Below are 18389 nucleotides of genomic sequence, written 5' to 3'. Positions count from 1 at the left end.
CCTGAGCGCTGCCTAGATGGGGGGACCTGAGGTTAAGGTGTGACTTGGGGTCCGAATTCAACTCACAGGGCTGAGTGCAACTGTCCCGGGGTGCCTGGGAGGATGACACCACCCTCTCACCTACCAAGCACCATCCTCCTCAGGACTCAGGATCTGAGCCAGCAGGGTGGGACATTGGACAGGGTGTGGAGCAGGAGGCCCCATCAGAGAGGGCAGAGCACACAGCTCAGGGCCAGTCAGCAGCAGGGTCCTGTGGGGCTGAGGTCCTGCCAGGAGCAGGGGTGGGTATGTCAGCTGCACGGGGGTGAGAGGCCTGGCTGTGCAGGGGCTGGGTTGCGTGGAGCCCACTCCACAGCAGGTCCAGCCTGGTGCCCACAGGTGCACAGACTGTCTCTCGCACCCAGTTTCCTCTTCCTCTCCTCCCCTGCTTTTCCTCCTCTCCTATCAGTCTCCTGTCCCCCCACCCTCCCACCCCTGCCCTGTCTGGGTGCACGATGATGAACTCAGACCCTCCTGTTGGATGGCCGTCTGGCTCATCTGCTCTGTGATCACACACACAGAGCTGGAAGGAGCGTCTTTGTACCTAGGCACTTACTTTAGGAGTGTTTCCGCAAGCATATCTGTTGTGGATTTCACAGCCTTAGAATTGTTGTCAAAAGGTCATGCATTTTAACTTTTGGGACCTTTCCCCAAAGAGATGCTCAGTTCACACCTGCCCTAGTGGATTCTGCAGAATCTGTGTAGCACTGTAGAACATCGGACGTAGTTATGAAAGCCGTTCTCTGTTTCAGTCGGCACTGCTTTGATTCTGAGTGAAACCGAAAAGTTTTCGCAGATTCCTGGGCCGTTAGTTTTGTGTCGTGTTTCTTTTCTTTCTTACTGAGTGCTTTGGACTTGAAAATCAAGACTATCAGTGTTTGACTGCAGTATTATTACTATATTTTTCCTGCTCTTTTGAGTTTTTTGCCATAGAACAAGCTGTGGGGTTTTTTTTTCTCATTGTGGGAAAATATACATGACATGAAATTGACCATTTAACCATTTGCAAGTGTCTGATGCGGTGGCAGTGAGCACGTTCACAGCGTCCCATAGCTGCCAGCACTGCCTGTTTCTACACCGCTTTCCTCACCCAGAGCAGAAACTCTGCAGCGAGGAAGCAGCGTCACAAAGATATTCGTACGTTTTCTTCCACAGCTGTTATAGTTGTAACTTGTACGTTTAACTCTTTAATCCGTTTGAGTTCATTTTTATGCACAGCCGTCCTCAGGGATGGTTTCTGTCAAGTTCTTTTTTTCCGGTGAACTGGCCCTATTTGCCTGGTCTTGCGTGCTTTTAGGTTTTTTTGTTGAAATCTAGAGGCAACAAGCATTGTGATGGGGCAACTCTGGAAACGGAATTCTCCCACTTCCCAGGGAGCGTGGCGTGGGCTTGTGCAGGCTGGAGCCACCCGTGTGTGCGTTTTGCAAGGCAATGCCCATGAAGCGTGTATCCCTCGTCCTGTGTGCTGACTGAAGCTTCTGTCCCCTTGTCTTTGCAGTCAGCTGAGAATGCCAGACTCCCTAGCAATATTCTAGTCTCACTCTCTTGCCCAGGCTGGAGCGTGGTTGCATGATCTCAGCTCACTGTGACTCCAGCCTCCCAGGTTTAAGTGATTCTCCTGCCTCAGCCTCCCAAGTAGCTGGGATTACTGGCACCCACCACCACATCAGGCTACTCTTTGTATTTTTAATAGAGACAAGGTTTCACCATGTTGGCCAGGCTGGTCTCGAACTCCTGACCTCAGGTGATCCTCCCGCCTCTGCCTTCCGAAGTGCTAGGATTACAGGTGTGAGCCCACTATGCCTGTTCTTTAGCACTATTCTTACACAAGCCTTAGCTTTAATAAATGCCCAGTCTGCTTCCAGAGAGCTGAAATTCATGCTTCCAATCCCCCTGCAGCTTGATGTAAGTTTCGGTGGACACCCACCCAGAGAGCTTGCTATGCCGCCAGTGTGTGTGACAACCCCTCTGGTTTTATATTGTTTAAGCCTGTTAAATGTATCCATATTTTTATTTATGGGTCTGGATCATAATTATGAAAGTTTTGCTCATATTGAAATGATTCAAAACAAACCAATGTTTAAAATCCCCCCAAAATTGTTAATATTAGGCACATGCACTTTGAATAATATGCGTATAATTGCATGACCTCGTTTTTTACATTTTAAGAAATGTGCATGTTTCACCCATGGCCTCCCTGGGTGTGTTCTGGTATGGGTGGAGGAGAGGTGCCTCTCCCATGCCTTCTTCCAGGTGGAGCTGGAATGTTCCTTCCCCTGGACACTGCAGGCAGGAGGCACATCTTGGAAAGATTTCAAACACCAGGTAAATCAGAAAGGCAGTCAGGCTGAGGGTCCAGGGGAGCTGAGGGAGCCTCCGTGAGGTCCCGGTGACCCAGGTGGGAATGACCAGGAGAAATCAGGGCACCAGGGAGGGAAAACCAGGAGGGCACAGTGAGAGCCCAGGACCCACTACCCCAGGGGGAGAGGACTCAAGGGCATAGCAAAGGTTCCCCCAGTTTGAATGGGCAGAGCAGGGTCTCACAGCCAGAAAGCAGAAATGCCTGGAGCTGGCCAGGCATGGCGACTCACGCCTGTAATCCCAGCACTTTGGGAGACCAAGGTAGGCGAATCACTTGGGGTCAGCAGTTCAAGACCAGCTTGTCCAACATGTTAAAACCCTGTCTCTACTAAAAATGCAAAAATTAGCCGGGTGTGGTGGTGGGTGCCTGTAATTCCAGCTGCTTGGGAGGCTGAGGCAGGAGAACTGCTTGAACAGGGGAAGCAGAGGTTGTAGTGAGCCGATATCACACCACTGCACTCCAGCCTGGGTGACAGGCTGTGCATGGAGAGTAGCTGAGTGTAGGCCTGGGGAGGCGCTTCCAGGGGCCGCCCCTCCCTGGGATGGAACACCCACATACGGCATGGGCAGCGGACACGCAGCCTTGCTGGAAGGTGCAGGGCAGGCACACCACATCCCAGTCCTGCTAAGGTCGCCTCTGTGGTCCCACAGCTCATGTGGACAGGGGCAGCCATGAGCTGCCTGGGTGACTCGGGTGGCAAAGACGCCCTAGGAATAATGTGGTTATTAGCAGGGGCTTCCAGAGCCTGACCCTCTCTTCTGTACATTGAAAACAAGCCTGTAGATAGATTTGAACTGTGAGCTGGTAACAGAGGCACTGTTGGGATTCTAAACGCAGGTGTAGGAAGAACTGTCAGGTTTATAGAAGGAAAAGGTGCGGAGGGCTTGCAGTTATTGAAATCGATGTCTTTTCACATCAACTCTGCACTTATCCACCCTAAGCTGAGCACTGTTCTCACTGTGACCCTCCCAGGAAGGAGGTGCAGGCTCGGCGGTCACTGGGAAGGTGCCCCAAGGCTGGATGGGAACATGGAGGGACACTCGCCCAGCCCAGCCCAGCTGGCCACCCAAGCTGGGAGGCGTGGAATGAGGCAGAGGGAGACACAGAGCGAGAAGCAGGTGGGAGGCTGCTGTGATTCTCGGCGCATGTGGAAGTCACCCATAGAAAACACCAAAGCACTTTTTTACTTCTTCATTCCAAAAGCTTGTCAAACACTTGTAGGGATGACAGCTTCAGGGTGGAAATAGGGGACTGTGACTGCAAAATGGAAGTAGATGCATCCTTAGTGAGGTATGGCCACGTGTCGGGGTGTTGGGGACTCTTGTTATCTATTGCAGTGGAGGGAGAGCAGCTGAGCCTGGACCTGGAGTAGGTGCTGCTGGGAGCCACTCCTCCCTGGGGCAGCAGCCACAGAGGTGACCCGGGTCTCATGGTTCCCCTCAAGAGCATGACATAGAATTGCTCACCCCAGTCCCTCGTCCCAAGGCTGGGCAGAGCCCCAGCTGTAATTCTCCACCCCCCAGCCCCTCTAGAAGGCCGAGCACCTGCTGAACAGACAGTGGCTAAAGCGGCTCTCGCTGCAGAACAGCACAGTCAGATTTCTGTTCTGCTGAAATGTAAAAGCACGTGTGCAAGAAGAAGCTCCTTGTAGGATTTCCCACCAATCCTTAAGAGAAGCCTGTTTACTTAATTTCTAGATAAGTCTGCCTGAAAGTGAGTGTCACCTGCTGGTTTTGCCCAAGCCCTGAGTGCTGACGACACCAACCATGTTCATCTGATTTTCTTTCAGCTGAGCACAGCGATGGGTCTGGTTCTGAGGACGGCAGGGAAGATCAAGACGTGAAAACCAAGAGGAACCGGTAGGTGGCCATGATCTTCCCCAGCGGGTCTCTCCCTACTGGGCACTCAGGTGGTGAAGAAAGAAAAGGCATCATTTTGACCACTTTGGCTCTGAGCAAAGAACTTACTCAACGGCTAGACAGATGGGAAGAGATCTCAGGTTCCATCCTAGCAGTGTCCTGGGAACCTGACGAAGCAGGTGTCTCAGGGGCTTGGGGCACTTCGGACACTGTGCACAGGGCCTGCCACCCCAGCCCACCCAGGCGCCCACATGCTCAGCCCTGCTGTGTTTCCGGAGCTCAGTGGGAGAGGTCGTGGTGGCCAGGTGCGTAGGTGGTGCCGCGTGCTGTGCCGGAGGGTAAGTTTAGGGGTCAGGCAGCCCCGGTGTGGTGCTTCAGCTGCGTGTCTTGCCTGCCTGATGACTTTGAGCAAAGCCAGCCAACCCTGATCTCAGATTTCTCATGTGTAAGATGAGGCACTGTGGAGGTGGGCCTTGGGACTGCTGGGTGAGATGATGACCGCATGCATGCAGGGTGTGCACGGCCAGTGGGAAGCTGTCCCTCCAAGTCAGCTAGTCATGGTGTGGTTTTGGGAGCTGCCATGCACCAAGGTAGGGAATCCCTGTTTCCTATCAAGCCAGGGGATGGCTCCTGCCCTTAACCCCTCCCGTGTGGCTGCTGGACTGCCTGCCTTGCCTGTGAGTTTCACATAAGGGGATGAAAGTGGAAGTGGGTGTTTTAAGTTCCCCAGAACGGGGAGATGGAAGGGATGATGCAGCTGCTTGGCCCATGTTTGGCAGAGAAGGGCGGGGAGAACTGAAAGGCAAATCAGTGAGGGACACCTCCCAGGCTCTTCCTGAGTGGGGCTGCTATTGGCCTCATGATGTCTGGATGTCCTGTGGGACCCTGGGTCCTGCCACAGCCCACAGATGCGTTCATCCTACACCCGGCTCCTTATCAGCACTGCTTATGGGATACCTTGGGAAGTGGTCAGGGATCTTGGCATTGTATGCATTACTCTTTAAAAAAATGTACATTTGCAATAAAAAATATTGGCCACAATGAAGGAAAAACAAAATTTTGACTCAGAGCCTGTGCCCATTTTCAGCTGTTCAGTCCTTTTGACTTTTAGCAAAGGATGAAAAGATAGCAAGGAAGAGAGGGGAAGGGAGAGTAAGTGCTGGGCCTGGGGGTGCTGAGCAGGCCCAGCAGCCGGGGGGTCAGGGCAGACTCTTCTCTCTGCTAGATGCCCAAGGAGCCTGGACAAAAGACATGGCAACAGACCTGATGGTTTGATAATAGGGAGACACCACAGAACTTTCTGGAACAATGCAAAGAAGGGTAACAATGTCTTCTCCAAGCTAGGGAGGCAATCTCCAAGGAGGCAGGGCTCTCCTTCCCCAGGGCTCCTGCCTTCTGGCCCCACAGCACGAGGGAGCCCATGAGCCACTGTGTGGGGAGGTCTTGGGCCTCGCAAGGCAGGGCAAGGCTCACTGGTTGTGGAGGGAGGACACCTCCCATCCAATCTCCTGGGCTGCTGTCTTCTTGCTGCCCCAAAGCTCCTCCTTAGAAAGCCACTTTGGGGATCAAAGGATGCTGTGTGGGCCACAGAGAATGGACACAGAACACCTCTGATGGGGCCAGGGGCTCTAGGAAAGGACCCAGAGTAGCCTCTCTGATTTCACCTTCACACTTGGATCTCAGCTAAGCTGATCTCCGCTGGTCTTTGGATATGTGTGCTTAATTTAAAACACCAGATGAGCTTCCTGAGGCCCAGGAAACATGGAATGTAGCCATGATTTGATGAATGCTGAACTTCGTGGGAGGAAAAGTACCCCGGACCTGAAGCAGCGGGGAAGTCTGCCTGTACCGCCCAGCTCACTCGCCGTCCCGTGGGGCCAGCCTCTGTTCCCGACAGTTGGCATTTCAACATCGAAGTGCGAATTTCGGTTTTAATCATCTGAGTGACTTGCGTCATTGAAAACCGACTTTGAAACATGCATGGATATTTTGCAGGGAGCTGCCCCCTTTCTGGCAGCTGTTCATCTCCATGTTGGTTCCAGCCGGGAAGATTCCGTGGGAGAGGAAGACTCTCGGGAGGCTGTGTCCCACCCCCAGATCTGGGAGGAAAATGCTTTGGCATTCCTCTTGCAGCCACACTGAGGACCGAGCACAGCTGTTGAGTCCTGGGCATGCGTTCATGAGCCAGTTTACAAAGTCGTGCCCTCTGTTTGGAAGCTTCACCATCGGGCAGGTTTTCCCAAAGCTCCTCCGAAGCACCGGCCTGCACACCCCTGCTCGGGCAAATCACCCAGGTTGGATGAACCACCAGCGTCAACCTGGCATTTTAATCTCTCTTTGTGAAGGTTACTGTCAGTAAGTCCATGCACTCCTCAAGCTCCTAACTGCCTTTATGTATTTTTATGGAGTAGAGTCTGGCCCATATAGAGAACATGCCTTCAGGGGGCCTGCTGAAATCTGTCCACTTGGACCTGCCCTTTTTGTGTGGATAGTGCAATTTTGCTTCATCAAAGAACACTTAAAATTCTCCTGCAATACATGGCCCATCAGCAGCCGGATTGTGGTGTGACGACGATTATTTTGGACGCTGGTCTCTGCTCCCCACGTTTCTTGTGAAACCTGGCACAATCAACACACATTTTGGGCATTCATGCATAGATGGAATTAAATCGATTGTGCAAGTAATTCAGGGCCACATGAAACTTTTCCTGAAATCCTCTCAGAGGAGAAATATGTCACAATGACAAGCATCCAAATTACTGAAATATTCTAAACGACGTGGTGAGTGTCATTTCAAATAGCTTGTTATTTACTATTTAGGGGATGCGTTCTTGAGGACTGTGCATCTTCCCTGGGGCTGGAAAATAGCTGCATGGCTGCTTGGTCCCTTCCTGCTCAGGACCTGGAGCTGCTGGTGGTTTCTGATGAGTGGGTCTTTTAACAGTTCAGATCTGCGTTGATCTTTGCTCTTCTGACTTTATAACTCTCCCTTTCACGAGGGCTCTGGGGAGCCTGCCATCCGTAGCCTTCTCCTCTCCCTCTGCCCTCACGTGTGCAGGGTGGTAGCCCATGCTGGGTGGCTTCACCACAGTTGTCTCCCGCCTTCCCCCAAGAATGAGTGCCTGAGCATCAGACACCTGGACACGGCGGCTCGAATCACACCTGTGATTTCTGGAATTGCTGTGGTCTTCTGAAGCTGAAATGTACTTCCTTAAGTCATCACATTGTTTTGTGCCGCTGTGGCTGAGGGCTTGTGAAGTGCACAAAGTGCAGCTTGCATGGGTGCTCACAGGAATGCCCCAGCGATTTGCTTTCTCTCCAGAAGGTGGGCCTGTTTTCAGCATCCTTTCCATATAATCCAGTTACCCCATATTTACGGTGTAATTAGGGTTTGCTGGGGGTCTGATGCCCGCACTGCGGGGATGTGGAGACCACTGAGTGGGGGAGTTAGTTTCCCCAAACCTCACTACTTTCTTCACAGGTCTGCTATCAAATATTTGGCTCACTCTATAACCACTCGGAGGTATAAATTTATCACCATCTCAGGTAGTGACATCATCCTCTCCCATGAGAGAGAACATATTTGTTCTGTATCTATGAGAAGTGACAGTTTAACTCTTCAATCTGATCATCACTTCTTTGGTAAGAAATGCTCAACTTGAATGAGGAAGAAGAGAGTGTCAGAGAAGATCACAGGATGACAGGCAGAGGGACATGGGGGTGTGGGTCCTGAGGGGATAGCCAGAGTGGGAGAAGCCAAAGAGAACATGGTCACATGAAGGGGAGATAGATGGGTGACATAGTTTGCCTCTGAGCCCCCACCCACCCTCATCTGGAACTGTAATGCCCATGTGATATGGTTTGGGTGTGTCCCCACCCAAATCTCATCTTGAACTGTAGCTCCTGTAATTCCCACATGTCGTGGGAGGGACCCAGTGGGAGGTAATTGAATCACTAGGTGGGGGGACTTTCTCTGGCTGTTCTCCTGATAGTGAGTGAGTCTCACGAGATCTGATGGTTTTATAAAGGGAAGTTCCCCTGCACACATTCTCTCTTGCCTGCCGCCATGTAAGATGTGACTTTTGCCTTCCACCATGACCGTGGGGCCTCCCCAGACATGTGGAACTGTGAATCCATGAAACCTCTTTGTCTTTATAAATTATCCAGTCTCAGGTATGTCTTTATCAGCAGCATGAGAACAGACTGATACAGTATATGTCAGGGGAGGGGTCTTGTGGGAGGTGATCGGATCATGGCAGCAGTTTCCCGCATGGTGGTCTCAGCATAGTGAGTTCTCACAAGAGCGGATGGTTTAAGTTTGTGGAAGTCTCCCCCGACCCCACTCTCTCTCCAGCCACCATGTAAGGCATGCCTTGCTTCCCCTTCAACTTCTGCCAGGATAGAAAGTTTCCTGGGGTCTCCCAAAGCATGTTGAACTGTGAGTCAATTAAACCTTTCTTTGTGAATTTCCCAGTCTCAGGTAGTTCCTTATAGCAGTGTGAGAACGGGCTAATACAACAGGTTGGGTCAGTTCAAACGATCCCACGAGATTTGGTGATTTCCACCAAAGCCAAACCCTTTGACTCTCTGCAGGTCTGTGGCTCCGGAATACCCTCCTCTCATGACTGTCTCCCCTATGGTGACAGAGGAGGCGGTGGCATAAGATGGCCCAGTGCCTGCTTAGCTGTCTGACACAGGCTTGAAAAGGCTCAACAGATAAATGCAAAAAACAAATGTACCCAATTAAGGGGCAATAGTTATTTTACCTAATTTTAACTTTTTATTATGGAAAAGTTCAACGTAAAAACTGGAACAGCACAGTTCACCTCCAGGCACTCATTTTCCAGTGTCAACCCCAGGCCAACATAGATCTTTAGTCCACGTCCCGCTAGATTACTTTGAAACGAACCCCCACCATCATATAAATCTTATTTGTAAATACTCTAGAATATAATACTAAAATATAAAGCTTTTAAAAATATACGGATGGTAACATCGTCACATCTAAGAAAAACAGAAATAATTCCTTAACATTATCAGATGGGCTCCCCGCCATGGTTTAAATGTCCTTGACTGTTTTATTTTCTCCTAGAGTTTTGCTTTCATATCAGGACTGAGTTGGGTTCAGGTATTGCCCTCTGCTTCTCTCTCCTAAGTCTCTTTTAACCTGCTCGTTTTTATTTTCATTTGCTTTTAAAGAAGTGAGAGATTTTTTACAAGTGTCAGGTTTCCCGTCGTCTGGACATAGATCCTCTCATCCCTGGAGCGTGGTTTGGACGCAGATCGTGCCTGGGGCGTGGTTTAGAGGCGTGTTCTTCTGTCCGCTGTAGTTTTAGTACGTCTGCCCTCGTACCTGAGCTTTGTCAGGTCCAGGTTTCATTAGTGCTCTGGCAGGACTATTTCACACTGGTTTTGAGTTCCTTCCAGCAGGAAGCAGGTGACGTTGGCTCGTCTGTCTTTTCGTGATGCGAGCAGATGATTTATTTTGATCTATGACTTCCTTAGAGATGGCTAAGTGCTAATCTCTTAATGCTGACATTTTATCCGTATTTACTAGCTCGCCTACTTTTATAAAGAGGAACTTAGCCTCATAAACTATTGGCTCCGTCAAGGTATCTTTTAAACTGAAAACACAAAAAAAAAACACTTGATTCTTTCCTTTAAATGTCAATTTCCAAAGTACCGTATGGTTGCCCAGTATGCTGGAAGGATAAGCGGCTTAGCAGGAACCGGATGTAAACGTAGGTGGCGGCTTCGTTCATTTAGTCACTGTCTTCATCCTGTAGGAGACGATGATGGCGTTTGCCTCATTCTGGGTGACGCTGGTTCATTTTCCCAGATACGAGGTGTATCTGATGAAAGGTGGGTGGACGCCCTTCTTACGTCGGGGCGTTTTCTTGAGTTGCTGCCCTGTCTGTTCCGTCTCACGGCTTGGAGTCCTCTGTGGACGCCTGCTTCTCCCTCGGCTTCCTCCTGGGTCACCTCCTCTGCCCGCTGTTGACGTTCCGTCTTACGTTCTTCTTCCCTTCTCACCTTCTGTTTCTTTTTTGATGTTATTTTTGACATTTATTCACTCTCGTCTTCCTTCTATTTATTCTTCATTCCTCCTTTTCCTTTTAGTTTCTAATTATTTCCCAGATTTTCGCAGATGTTTTTTCAAGACTTTAACCAGTATTCTTTTTTACTCATTTTTAAATAAGACATATGCTGATATTTTGTAACACCTAGTTTTCTTTTAATATTTAGTTCCTTTTTCAACAGCCAGCTGAATTGTCATCTGGTATCTGGCCGTGCCCCTGCAGTGCCTCTGCCAGGTGGGGATGTTTCTCTGAGGTCAGTGCCTCTTGGTAGTGGTATATAGGAAGGGACCATGGTGGTTCTCTGCCATCCCTGTGAGTGAGACCATGATCAGAGCAGTGGCCCAGGGCAGCGCCCCCAGGTCTGTGGCTCTGGGACTCTGTCCTGGAGTCTGTGATTGTGACATGGGCTCTGTTTTTTGGGGACTCGTCCTCAGGCTTGTGGCTCTGGACTCCTTCTCGGAGTCTGGGTTGTGATGGGGGCTGTGTTTGGGGCAGCGTCCCCAGGTCTGTGGCTCTGGGACTCTGTCCTGGAGTCTGTGATTGTGACATGGGCTCTGTTTTTTGGGGACTCGTCCCCAGGTCTGTGGCTCTGGGACTCCTTCTCTGAGTCTGTGATTGTAACAGAGGCTGTGTTTTGGGGAACCTGTCCCCCAGATATGTGTCTGTGGATGCCCTCCCAGATTCTGTGATTGTGACAGGGGCTGTGTTATGGGGGACCTGTTCTGGTTTCTCATCTATGTCCGTGGGACCCCCCCTAGAGTCTGTGATTGTGATGGGGGCTATGTTTTGGGGACCTGTCCCTTTGCTCAGCATCACATTCTATATGGACCTGCCCCTCCATTCCCTGGCATCTCTGTCTGTTGAGGTAGCTGCTGTACCATGCTCACCAGTCTGTGTTTAGGGCACAGTTTTATCCAGCATGAGATACTCACAGGCCCTACCCATTCCACCTTCCTGGGCCTCCTGGGTTCCTCTGAGGTTTGGACCCTGGAAGTCCTTTGCTTGCGCCTGCTTCCCACCAGCCTCGTAGCCACGGAGGCCTGGGGGCTGCCTCTCGGCCTAGGATCGCTGCTCATGACAGGGTCATGGGCTGGCTGGTGCTCGGGGCCGGGGACGTGCCTCAGTCCTCTGCCAGGGCCCTGGCCTGGCCTTGCCCACGCACACTGGCGTGCCTGGGGGTTCTTCGCCCATCAGTGTGTGAAGATGCTGTCTACAGGTCTTTTGTTCTGAGACTGTAACAATTCAGTGTGCTTTTATACTCTAGTAATTCGGTGTGTTTTATCTGGGGAGATCAAAACATTTCCCTCTGCCTTTGCAGTATTTAGTTCTCCACCGTTGATTCTGTTTCAAATCTTCAAATTCCTTAGAGTCCCGTGTACTGAGATGCATGTGACTGGGCTGATGTGTCTCCTTCAATATCCCATAAAATCAGCACCTGGAGGCAGAGACAAGAAAATAGGTTTTTGTTGTGGGTTTGCTTTTCAGCAATTAAGCAGCCTCCGTCAGCCACGCTCCAGATTCTCCAGCCTGTGTGCCCTGGCTGTCTCCCTCAGCTCTGGTCTGGTCCGGCCCAGAGTTCTGAGAGCTCTGAGACCAAGATCTCAGGTTGAGAGCTTTGGCAATGTTGTAAATGTTACCGGAAAACTGCCTGCCAAAGCACAGGGCCTGGCCTGGTGTCTGTGCCACTCTGGGTGGTGGAAGGTGCTGCCTCTCTGGAGCCAGCTGTGTGAGTTCCCTCATGAGGAGACTACACAAGTTGCAGGTGCAGAAACACGTCCTGGAGAGATGCTCAAGGGCCTCCTCATTCCTGGGGAAGCCTGGAAGCTGGCACTGAGGCCGGCCGAACATGGTCCCTGGCGCAGCCTGTCTCGAAGCAGGAGCTTGGGCCAGAGCTGCCCTCCTTCCCACAGCTGAGAGCTGGAGCCTGGGGCTCCCTGGGATTCTGCCCCAGCCAGAATGACGCCACCAGCAAACCCTTCTCAGCAGGTGTTCTGCCTTCTGAGTGACTCATATACCTCAGCTGGCAGAGCCTTGGTGAGCCTGCCTCTCAGCATGGTGGAGGGTCCAGGAGGCCACAGCTCCCAGGGCCAGATCACTTCCCATTCTGCCCCCTCTCCCCAGCATGGCCCATGTGTCATAGCCACACGGACAGCAAATGCACATGGGGAAGATAAGTGTGGTCACACAGAAGACTGGAGGGCAGCTGTCCAGCCACGTGGGGCCTGCCTGACCTTAGGCAGAGCCAGGAAGGGTGTGTTATCCCCGGAAGAGGTGAAGTGAGCAGGCAGAAGCAGGGGTGATAGGCAGTCAGGAGCCAGCCACGCAGGACAGACTGGCAGTGAGCCTGTGGGTGGTGCACACAGGTCCCTGGAGATCCCAGCAGCTCAGACCCCAGATGGGAACTCACGCTCCCTCCTCCAGGAGGATTTTGCATCCCTGCCCATCCCAGAGTCCCATCTCTGTGCACCGGGCAGTGTCACCTCTGTGTAAGCACAGGGGCACAGCAGCTCCTGCTGAGTCACCCAGCTGTCAGCAGGGTTCCTATTCAGGGCCAGCACTCAGCCCCACAGCCAGGGTTTTGCTGGTGGCTGTGATCCATGCTAGGGGAGGCATCCATCTCAGTGTCACATTGGCTGTGAATCCTGACCGTCCACGTGAGCAGAGCAGAGCTGGCAGAACGGATGCCCCTGCCTATGCTCCTGTCTCACCTGGGGGCCTGCAGCCCACCCTGATTGATGTGCCAATCTTCCTTATAGCTGCCAGAGGCATGCTTCTGCACTGCACAGTGTCCAGGCTAAAAAACTAGAGAATACAGATCTTTCAAAGTTTGTCTCATCTGAAGACCATTTGTTACAACCACGTTAGAATGTCTGAGGCCCCATAAGGAAAAGGATTCACAGAAACTTTGATTCCTGCAGAATTTCACATTGTGTCCAATGCCAGATTTACAGTCTGGCAGTATTTTGATGATAAATTCCTGGCCCTCTTTGCTGGAAGAAAGAACAGGTTCTTCCCATCCATAAAATAAAAAAAATAATGAGACGTCATCGGATGAACAGAAGGCTGGAACACAGCCTGGAAAGAACCGGTGTGGATGGTCAGAAGCTGCCAGAGATGATGAAGGTGAAGGATCGTCATTACCACCACCATCATCATCCTCACCGTCATCATCACCTTCATCACCATCATCATCACTCTCAGCATCACCATCACACCACCACCTTCATCATCATCACCATTATCATCAACTTCATCACCATCATCATCTTCATCACCATCATTACCCTTATCATCGTCATCATTATCACCACCACCTTCATCACCATCATCACTGTATCATCATCATCATCACCACCATCACCTTCATCATCACCATCATCATCATCACCATCATCGTCACCTTCATCACCATCATCATCACCCTCACCACCATCACCACCATCACCTTCATCACCATCATCACTGTATCATCGTCACCATCACCACCATCACCATCATCACCCTCACCATCATCATCATCACCACCTTCATCACCATCATCACTGTATCATCACCATCACCACCATCACCTTCATCATCACCATCATCACCATCACCTTCATCACCATCATCATCCTCACCATCATCATCACCATCATCACCATCATCATCATCATCATCACCATCATCACCTTCATCACCATCATCACTGTATCATCATCATCACCATCATCACCTTCATCACCATCATCATCTTCATCACCATCATCACCCTTATCATCGTCATCATCACCACCACCGCCACCGCCATCACCATCACACCACCACCTTCATCACCATCATCATCTTCACCATCATCATCACCTTCATCACCATCATCATCACCCTCAGCATCATCATCACCACCACCACCTTCATCACAATCATCCTCACCATCATCATCACCTTCATCACTATCATCACCCTCACCATCACCATCACTACCACCACCTTCATCACCATCATCACTGTATCATCATCATCACCCTCACCACCATCAGCACCATCACCATCACCACCATCACCCTCACCATCATCACCACCATCATCATCACCACCACCATCACCATCATCACCACCATCATCATCACCACCACCATCACCTTCATCACCATCATCACCACCATCACCCTCACCATCATCACCACCATCACTGTATCACCATCATCACCATCATCACCACCATCACCATCATCACCATCATCACTGTATCATCATCATCACCATCATTGTCACGAATCCTCTTTATAGACCAGTCATGGTGTTAATGCTTTAAATGCATGATGTCAGATTTCCCACCTGGACAGTGGGGTCATGCTGATGATGAAATGAGGTTATGGAGGGTTGCTGGGGAGGAGAAGGTTTGACACAGTGGGAAGTCAGTGGACATAAGGGATTCTTTTTATTTCATTTAATTCTTACAAGTAAATCCCAAGTGGTTGCTACTATTATTATTTCTGCTTTATAGATGAGGAAATGGAGGGCTGGGACAGTGAAGAGACTTGCTGGAGAGCACAGAGCACAGCGGTGGGAAAGCCCAGGTTCCGAGCTCAGAGATTAAACGTTCCATTCGTGCCCAGCACCGCCTCCCAGCCCACCCTGAGGTGCAGATCCTGCTGTTGTTGTCACTTGGGGGTAAAGAAGGGGGGCTTTAGAGGTCAGTGCAGTGCACATCCATGGACGGGCGGCAGTCGTGAACCGTATCCCCTCAGACACTGCAGACCGCACAGGGGAAGGGCTCGGCGCCAGGAACACCGTCCCCACCTCAGACACTGCAGACCCCACAGGGGAAGGGCTCGGCGCCAGGAAGACCGTCCCCACCTCAGACACTGCAGACCCCACAGGGGAAGGGCTCGGCGCCAGGAAGACCGTCCCCACCTCAGACACTGCAGACCCCACAGGGGAAGGGCTCGGCGCCAGGAAGACCGTCCCCACCTCAGACACTGCAGACCCCACAGGGGAAGGGCTCGGCGCCAGGAAGACCGTTTCCACCTCAGACACTGCAGACCCCACAGGGGAAGGGCTCGGCGCCAGGAACACCGTCCCCACCTCAGACACTGCAGACCCCACAGGGGAAGGGCTCGGCGCCAGGAAGACCGTCCCCACCTCAGACACTGCAGACCCCACAGGGGAAGGGCTCGGCGCCAGGAAGACCATTCCCACCTCAGACACTGCAGACCCCACAGGGGAAGGGCTCGGCGCCAGGAAGACCATTCCCACCTCAGACACTGCAGACCCCACAGGGGAAGGGCTCGGCGCCAGGAAGACCGTCCCCACCTCAGACACTGCAGACCCCACAGGGGAAGGGCTCGGCGCCAGGAAGACCGTCCCCACCTCAGACACTGCAGACCCCACAGGGGAAGGGCTCGGCGCCAGGAACACCGTCCCCACCTCAGACACTGCTGCAGGTGGGATTCCAGGCCACCCCCACATCTGTCTGACGTGGCTTCACATTCTGGAGCTCTCAAACCCTCCTTCAGTTTGACAGTTTGCTAGAATGACTCATAAAACTCACAGAAAGTGACATGCTTATGATTACAGGTTTATTATCAAGGCAGCAACTCGGGGACAGCGAAATGGAAGAGACTCGGGGGGTGAGATCGGAAAGGGTCTTGAGCGCAGGACCCTCTGTCCCCCTGCATTTGTCCTGCGGCCAGTGTGCCGATGTGTTCACCAACCAGGGCACTTCGGAATTCATTGTTCAAGGGTTTTATTACAGAGAAATGATTAATTTATTGATTACTAGCAGGAAGATCCAATTCAGTCTCCAGGTCCTCTCGCCACCCTGGATGGCAGGTGTTCGGAGGGGCTGGACATTCCGGTCCTCTAGTCTCAGGGCTGGTGTTTCTTGGCAGGGCAGCCCCTTCCTTGAAACTAAGAACCCAGTGAGTGGTCTTATTAGCGAGGCTAAGGTGTGGTGTGGTGGTGAGGGTCTCCTTATGAATAACACAGGTCACACCTAGCGTTTAGGAAATTCCAAGGTTTTTTTGGAGCTCTCTGCCAGGAACTGGGAGTAAAGGCCAGATTAATTACTTGTTCTATCATCGCCTAACATTTCAGGTTCCCAATCCATTCTTCCCAGCAAACCATACTGCCAAAGGGCCCCTGGGGACGCTGGCAGTGTGTGGCGCTGTGCGGCCACTTGTTAGAAGCGAGGCTGCAAGCAAAGTCATTTATGATGAAACGAAACTGGAGTGAGGCCTGCACAGCCTCTGGAAGCCGCCACGGACCGGCTGTCAGCAGACCCCTGATGGTGGCACAGCACCTGCAGACTGGGATGAGACAGAGCAGGAGGCAGGCCGGGGCCGAGGGGCAACTCTCTCACCGTGCCCACACCCGGGCCTCACAGCCCATCACCAGCATGGTGTGTGGCGCTGTCCGTCTGCCGGGCTGCAGCTGGGAGACCTGCTAGAGGCATGTGTCTGGCACTTCCTGTGGGACATTTTTATGAACAAGCTAGAGGAAGACGCAGGAGGCCTTTTCGTCAGATTCATAGGACTGCACAGTTGGGACGCAGAGCTAACAAGTTGATGACAGAGTCAAGGCGTTTAAATATTTCATCAGGATGAAATTAACAGGATCACATTTGCATCGTAGAATTGCAGCCTTGCGAGGTATTTTCAGAGCATCTGGTCTGAAGCATGTATCTTACCATGAATAAGGTCCAGAGAGCTTCCGTATTTTGGTCAAGGTTGTACAGCAAGTCATCCTCATCTGTAAGGCTCAGAAACACCTTCACCTCATCACATCTGCAGACAGGCTTCTCCAGAACCAGGTCCTCACTCACACACCAGCACTTTCCCCACCTCAGATGACAGCGTCCTGGCAGAGTGACCCCATCTCAACCTCTGTCAGCGTTTATTTCTCTTCCCTGCTCAAGTTCTGCCTTGGAGCCCTGGTCCGCTAGAATGCCTGCTATTTCTGCAGAGTCTCTCAAATGATTGTGTTAGTGAGAACAGCCACCTGAAGCCCACCATGGCATTGACGGTCTCTGCACTGTGCGTTTCAGCCCTGACATACCTGTTGCCGCTGAGGCTTAACATGTGTGTAACTGTTTAGTTCATGTCCCACTAGACTGTAAGCTCCTTGGGCACCGAGGGGCTCCTGGTTCCAGCTACAGCCCTGCTGTGCACCTGCAAGCTGGAGAGGGAGGGAAGGAGGGAAGGGGCAGGAGGGGTTGCTCCAAGGGGTCGATGCGGACTGTCTCACTCAATCCACAGGATAGCCCTAGGTGGACGCTAGGACCATTTTACGGGAGCATGCTGGGGCTGAAAGCCTTGGTGCATTTCCCCACATAGAGGTTTGGACCTTGATCCACTCAGCTGGGCTGTCAGAGCCTCCACCTGTCTAGGTAATGCTGTGACCAGGCAGCTGGGTGTCAGCCTGAAAGGGAGCAGGTGGGTGCCTTGACCTGGCTAGGGAAACAGCGCCACACTCCCCCGTCCTCTAACCTGGAGCCGGCAGCCACTTGTGCTTGTCATCTGTCTGCCAGAGCAACGGTTCCGACCTCAGGGTGGCTCTGCAGAAAGGATCTGGGTGAAGAGAAGCACCTCTGAGGACTCAGGGCGAGGTGTGTGCCCACTGCAGGTGTGCACAGCCCAGCGACCTGAGTCCCCCCAGCCTCAGATGGATCGTTAAAGTTTCTTGTTCACAAAGGGAAAATCGTGGCTGCGTTGCAGTGCCCAGAACCCAGCTGCACTGGGTCGTGGATTTGTGTGTTTTACTGGATACTGTGCTGTCCTTTGCATGTGGGCAAACTCAGAAAACCTCAGCTTTACAGACTTAGCAGCATAGGGCAGATGCACACATGTGCATACACAGGCACACACACAAACTCACACAAACACACAGGCACACATACACAGGCACACACACACAGGCATACACACACACAGGCACACACACACAAACACACAGGCACACACACACACAGGCACACACAAACACACACAGGCACACACACAAACTCACAAACACACAGGCACACATACACAGGCACACATACACACAGGCACACACACACAAACACAC

The 18389-nt window shown here is 51.8% G+C and overlaps 1 protein-coding gene across 1 annotated transcript in view; it reads left to right on the top strand.

Annotated features, from left to right (window-relative positions):
- Nucleotides 1-18389, top strand: part of TCERG1L (transcription elongation regulator 1 like) — a 225301-nt gene that overhangs the window by 179600 nt on the left and 27312 nt on the right. Inside the window, exon 8 of the mRNA XM_017963285.4 lies at nt 4191-4260. Coding sequence (XP_017818774.4) covers nt 4191-4260 — 70 coding nt within the window. The remainder of the gene's footprint in view (nt 1-4190; nt 4261-18389) is intronic.

Source organism: Callithrix jacchus, chromosome 12, assembly GCF_049354715.1.
Source record: "Callithrix jacchus isolate 240 chromosome 12, calJac240_pri, whole genome shotgun sequence".
NCBI classification, from domain to species: Eukaryota; Metazoa; Chordata; class Mammalia; order Primates; family Cebidae; genus Callithrix; species Callithrix jacchus.
The sequence above is the reverse complement of the archived record's forward strand: the minus strand, read 5'-3'. Positions and strand labels throughout refer to the sequence as shown.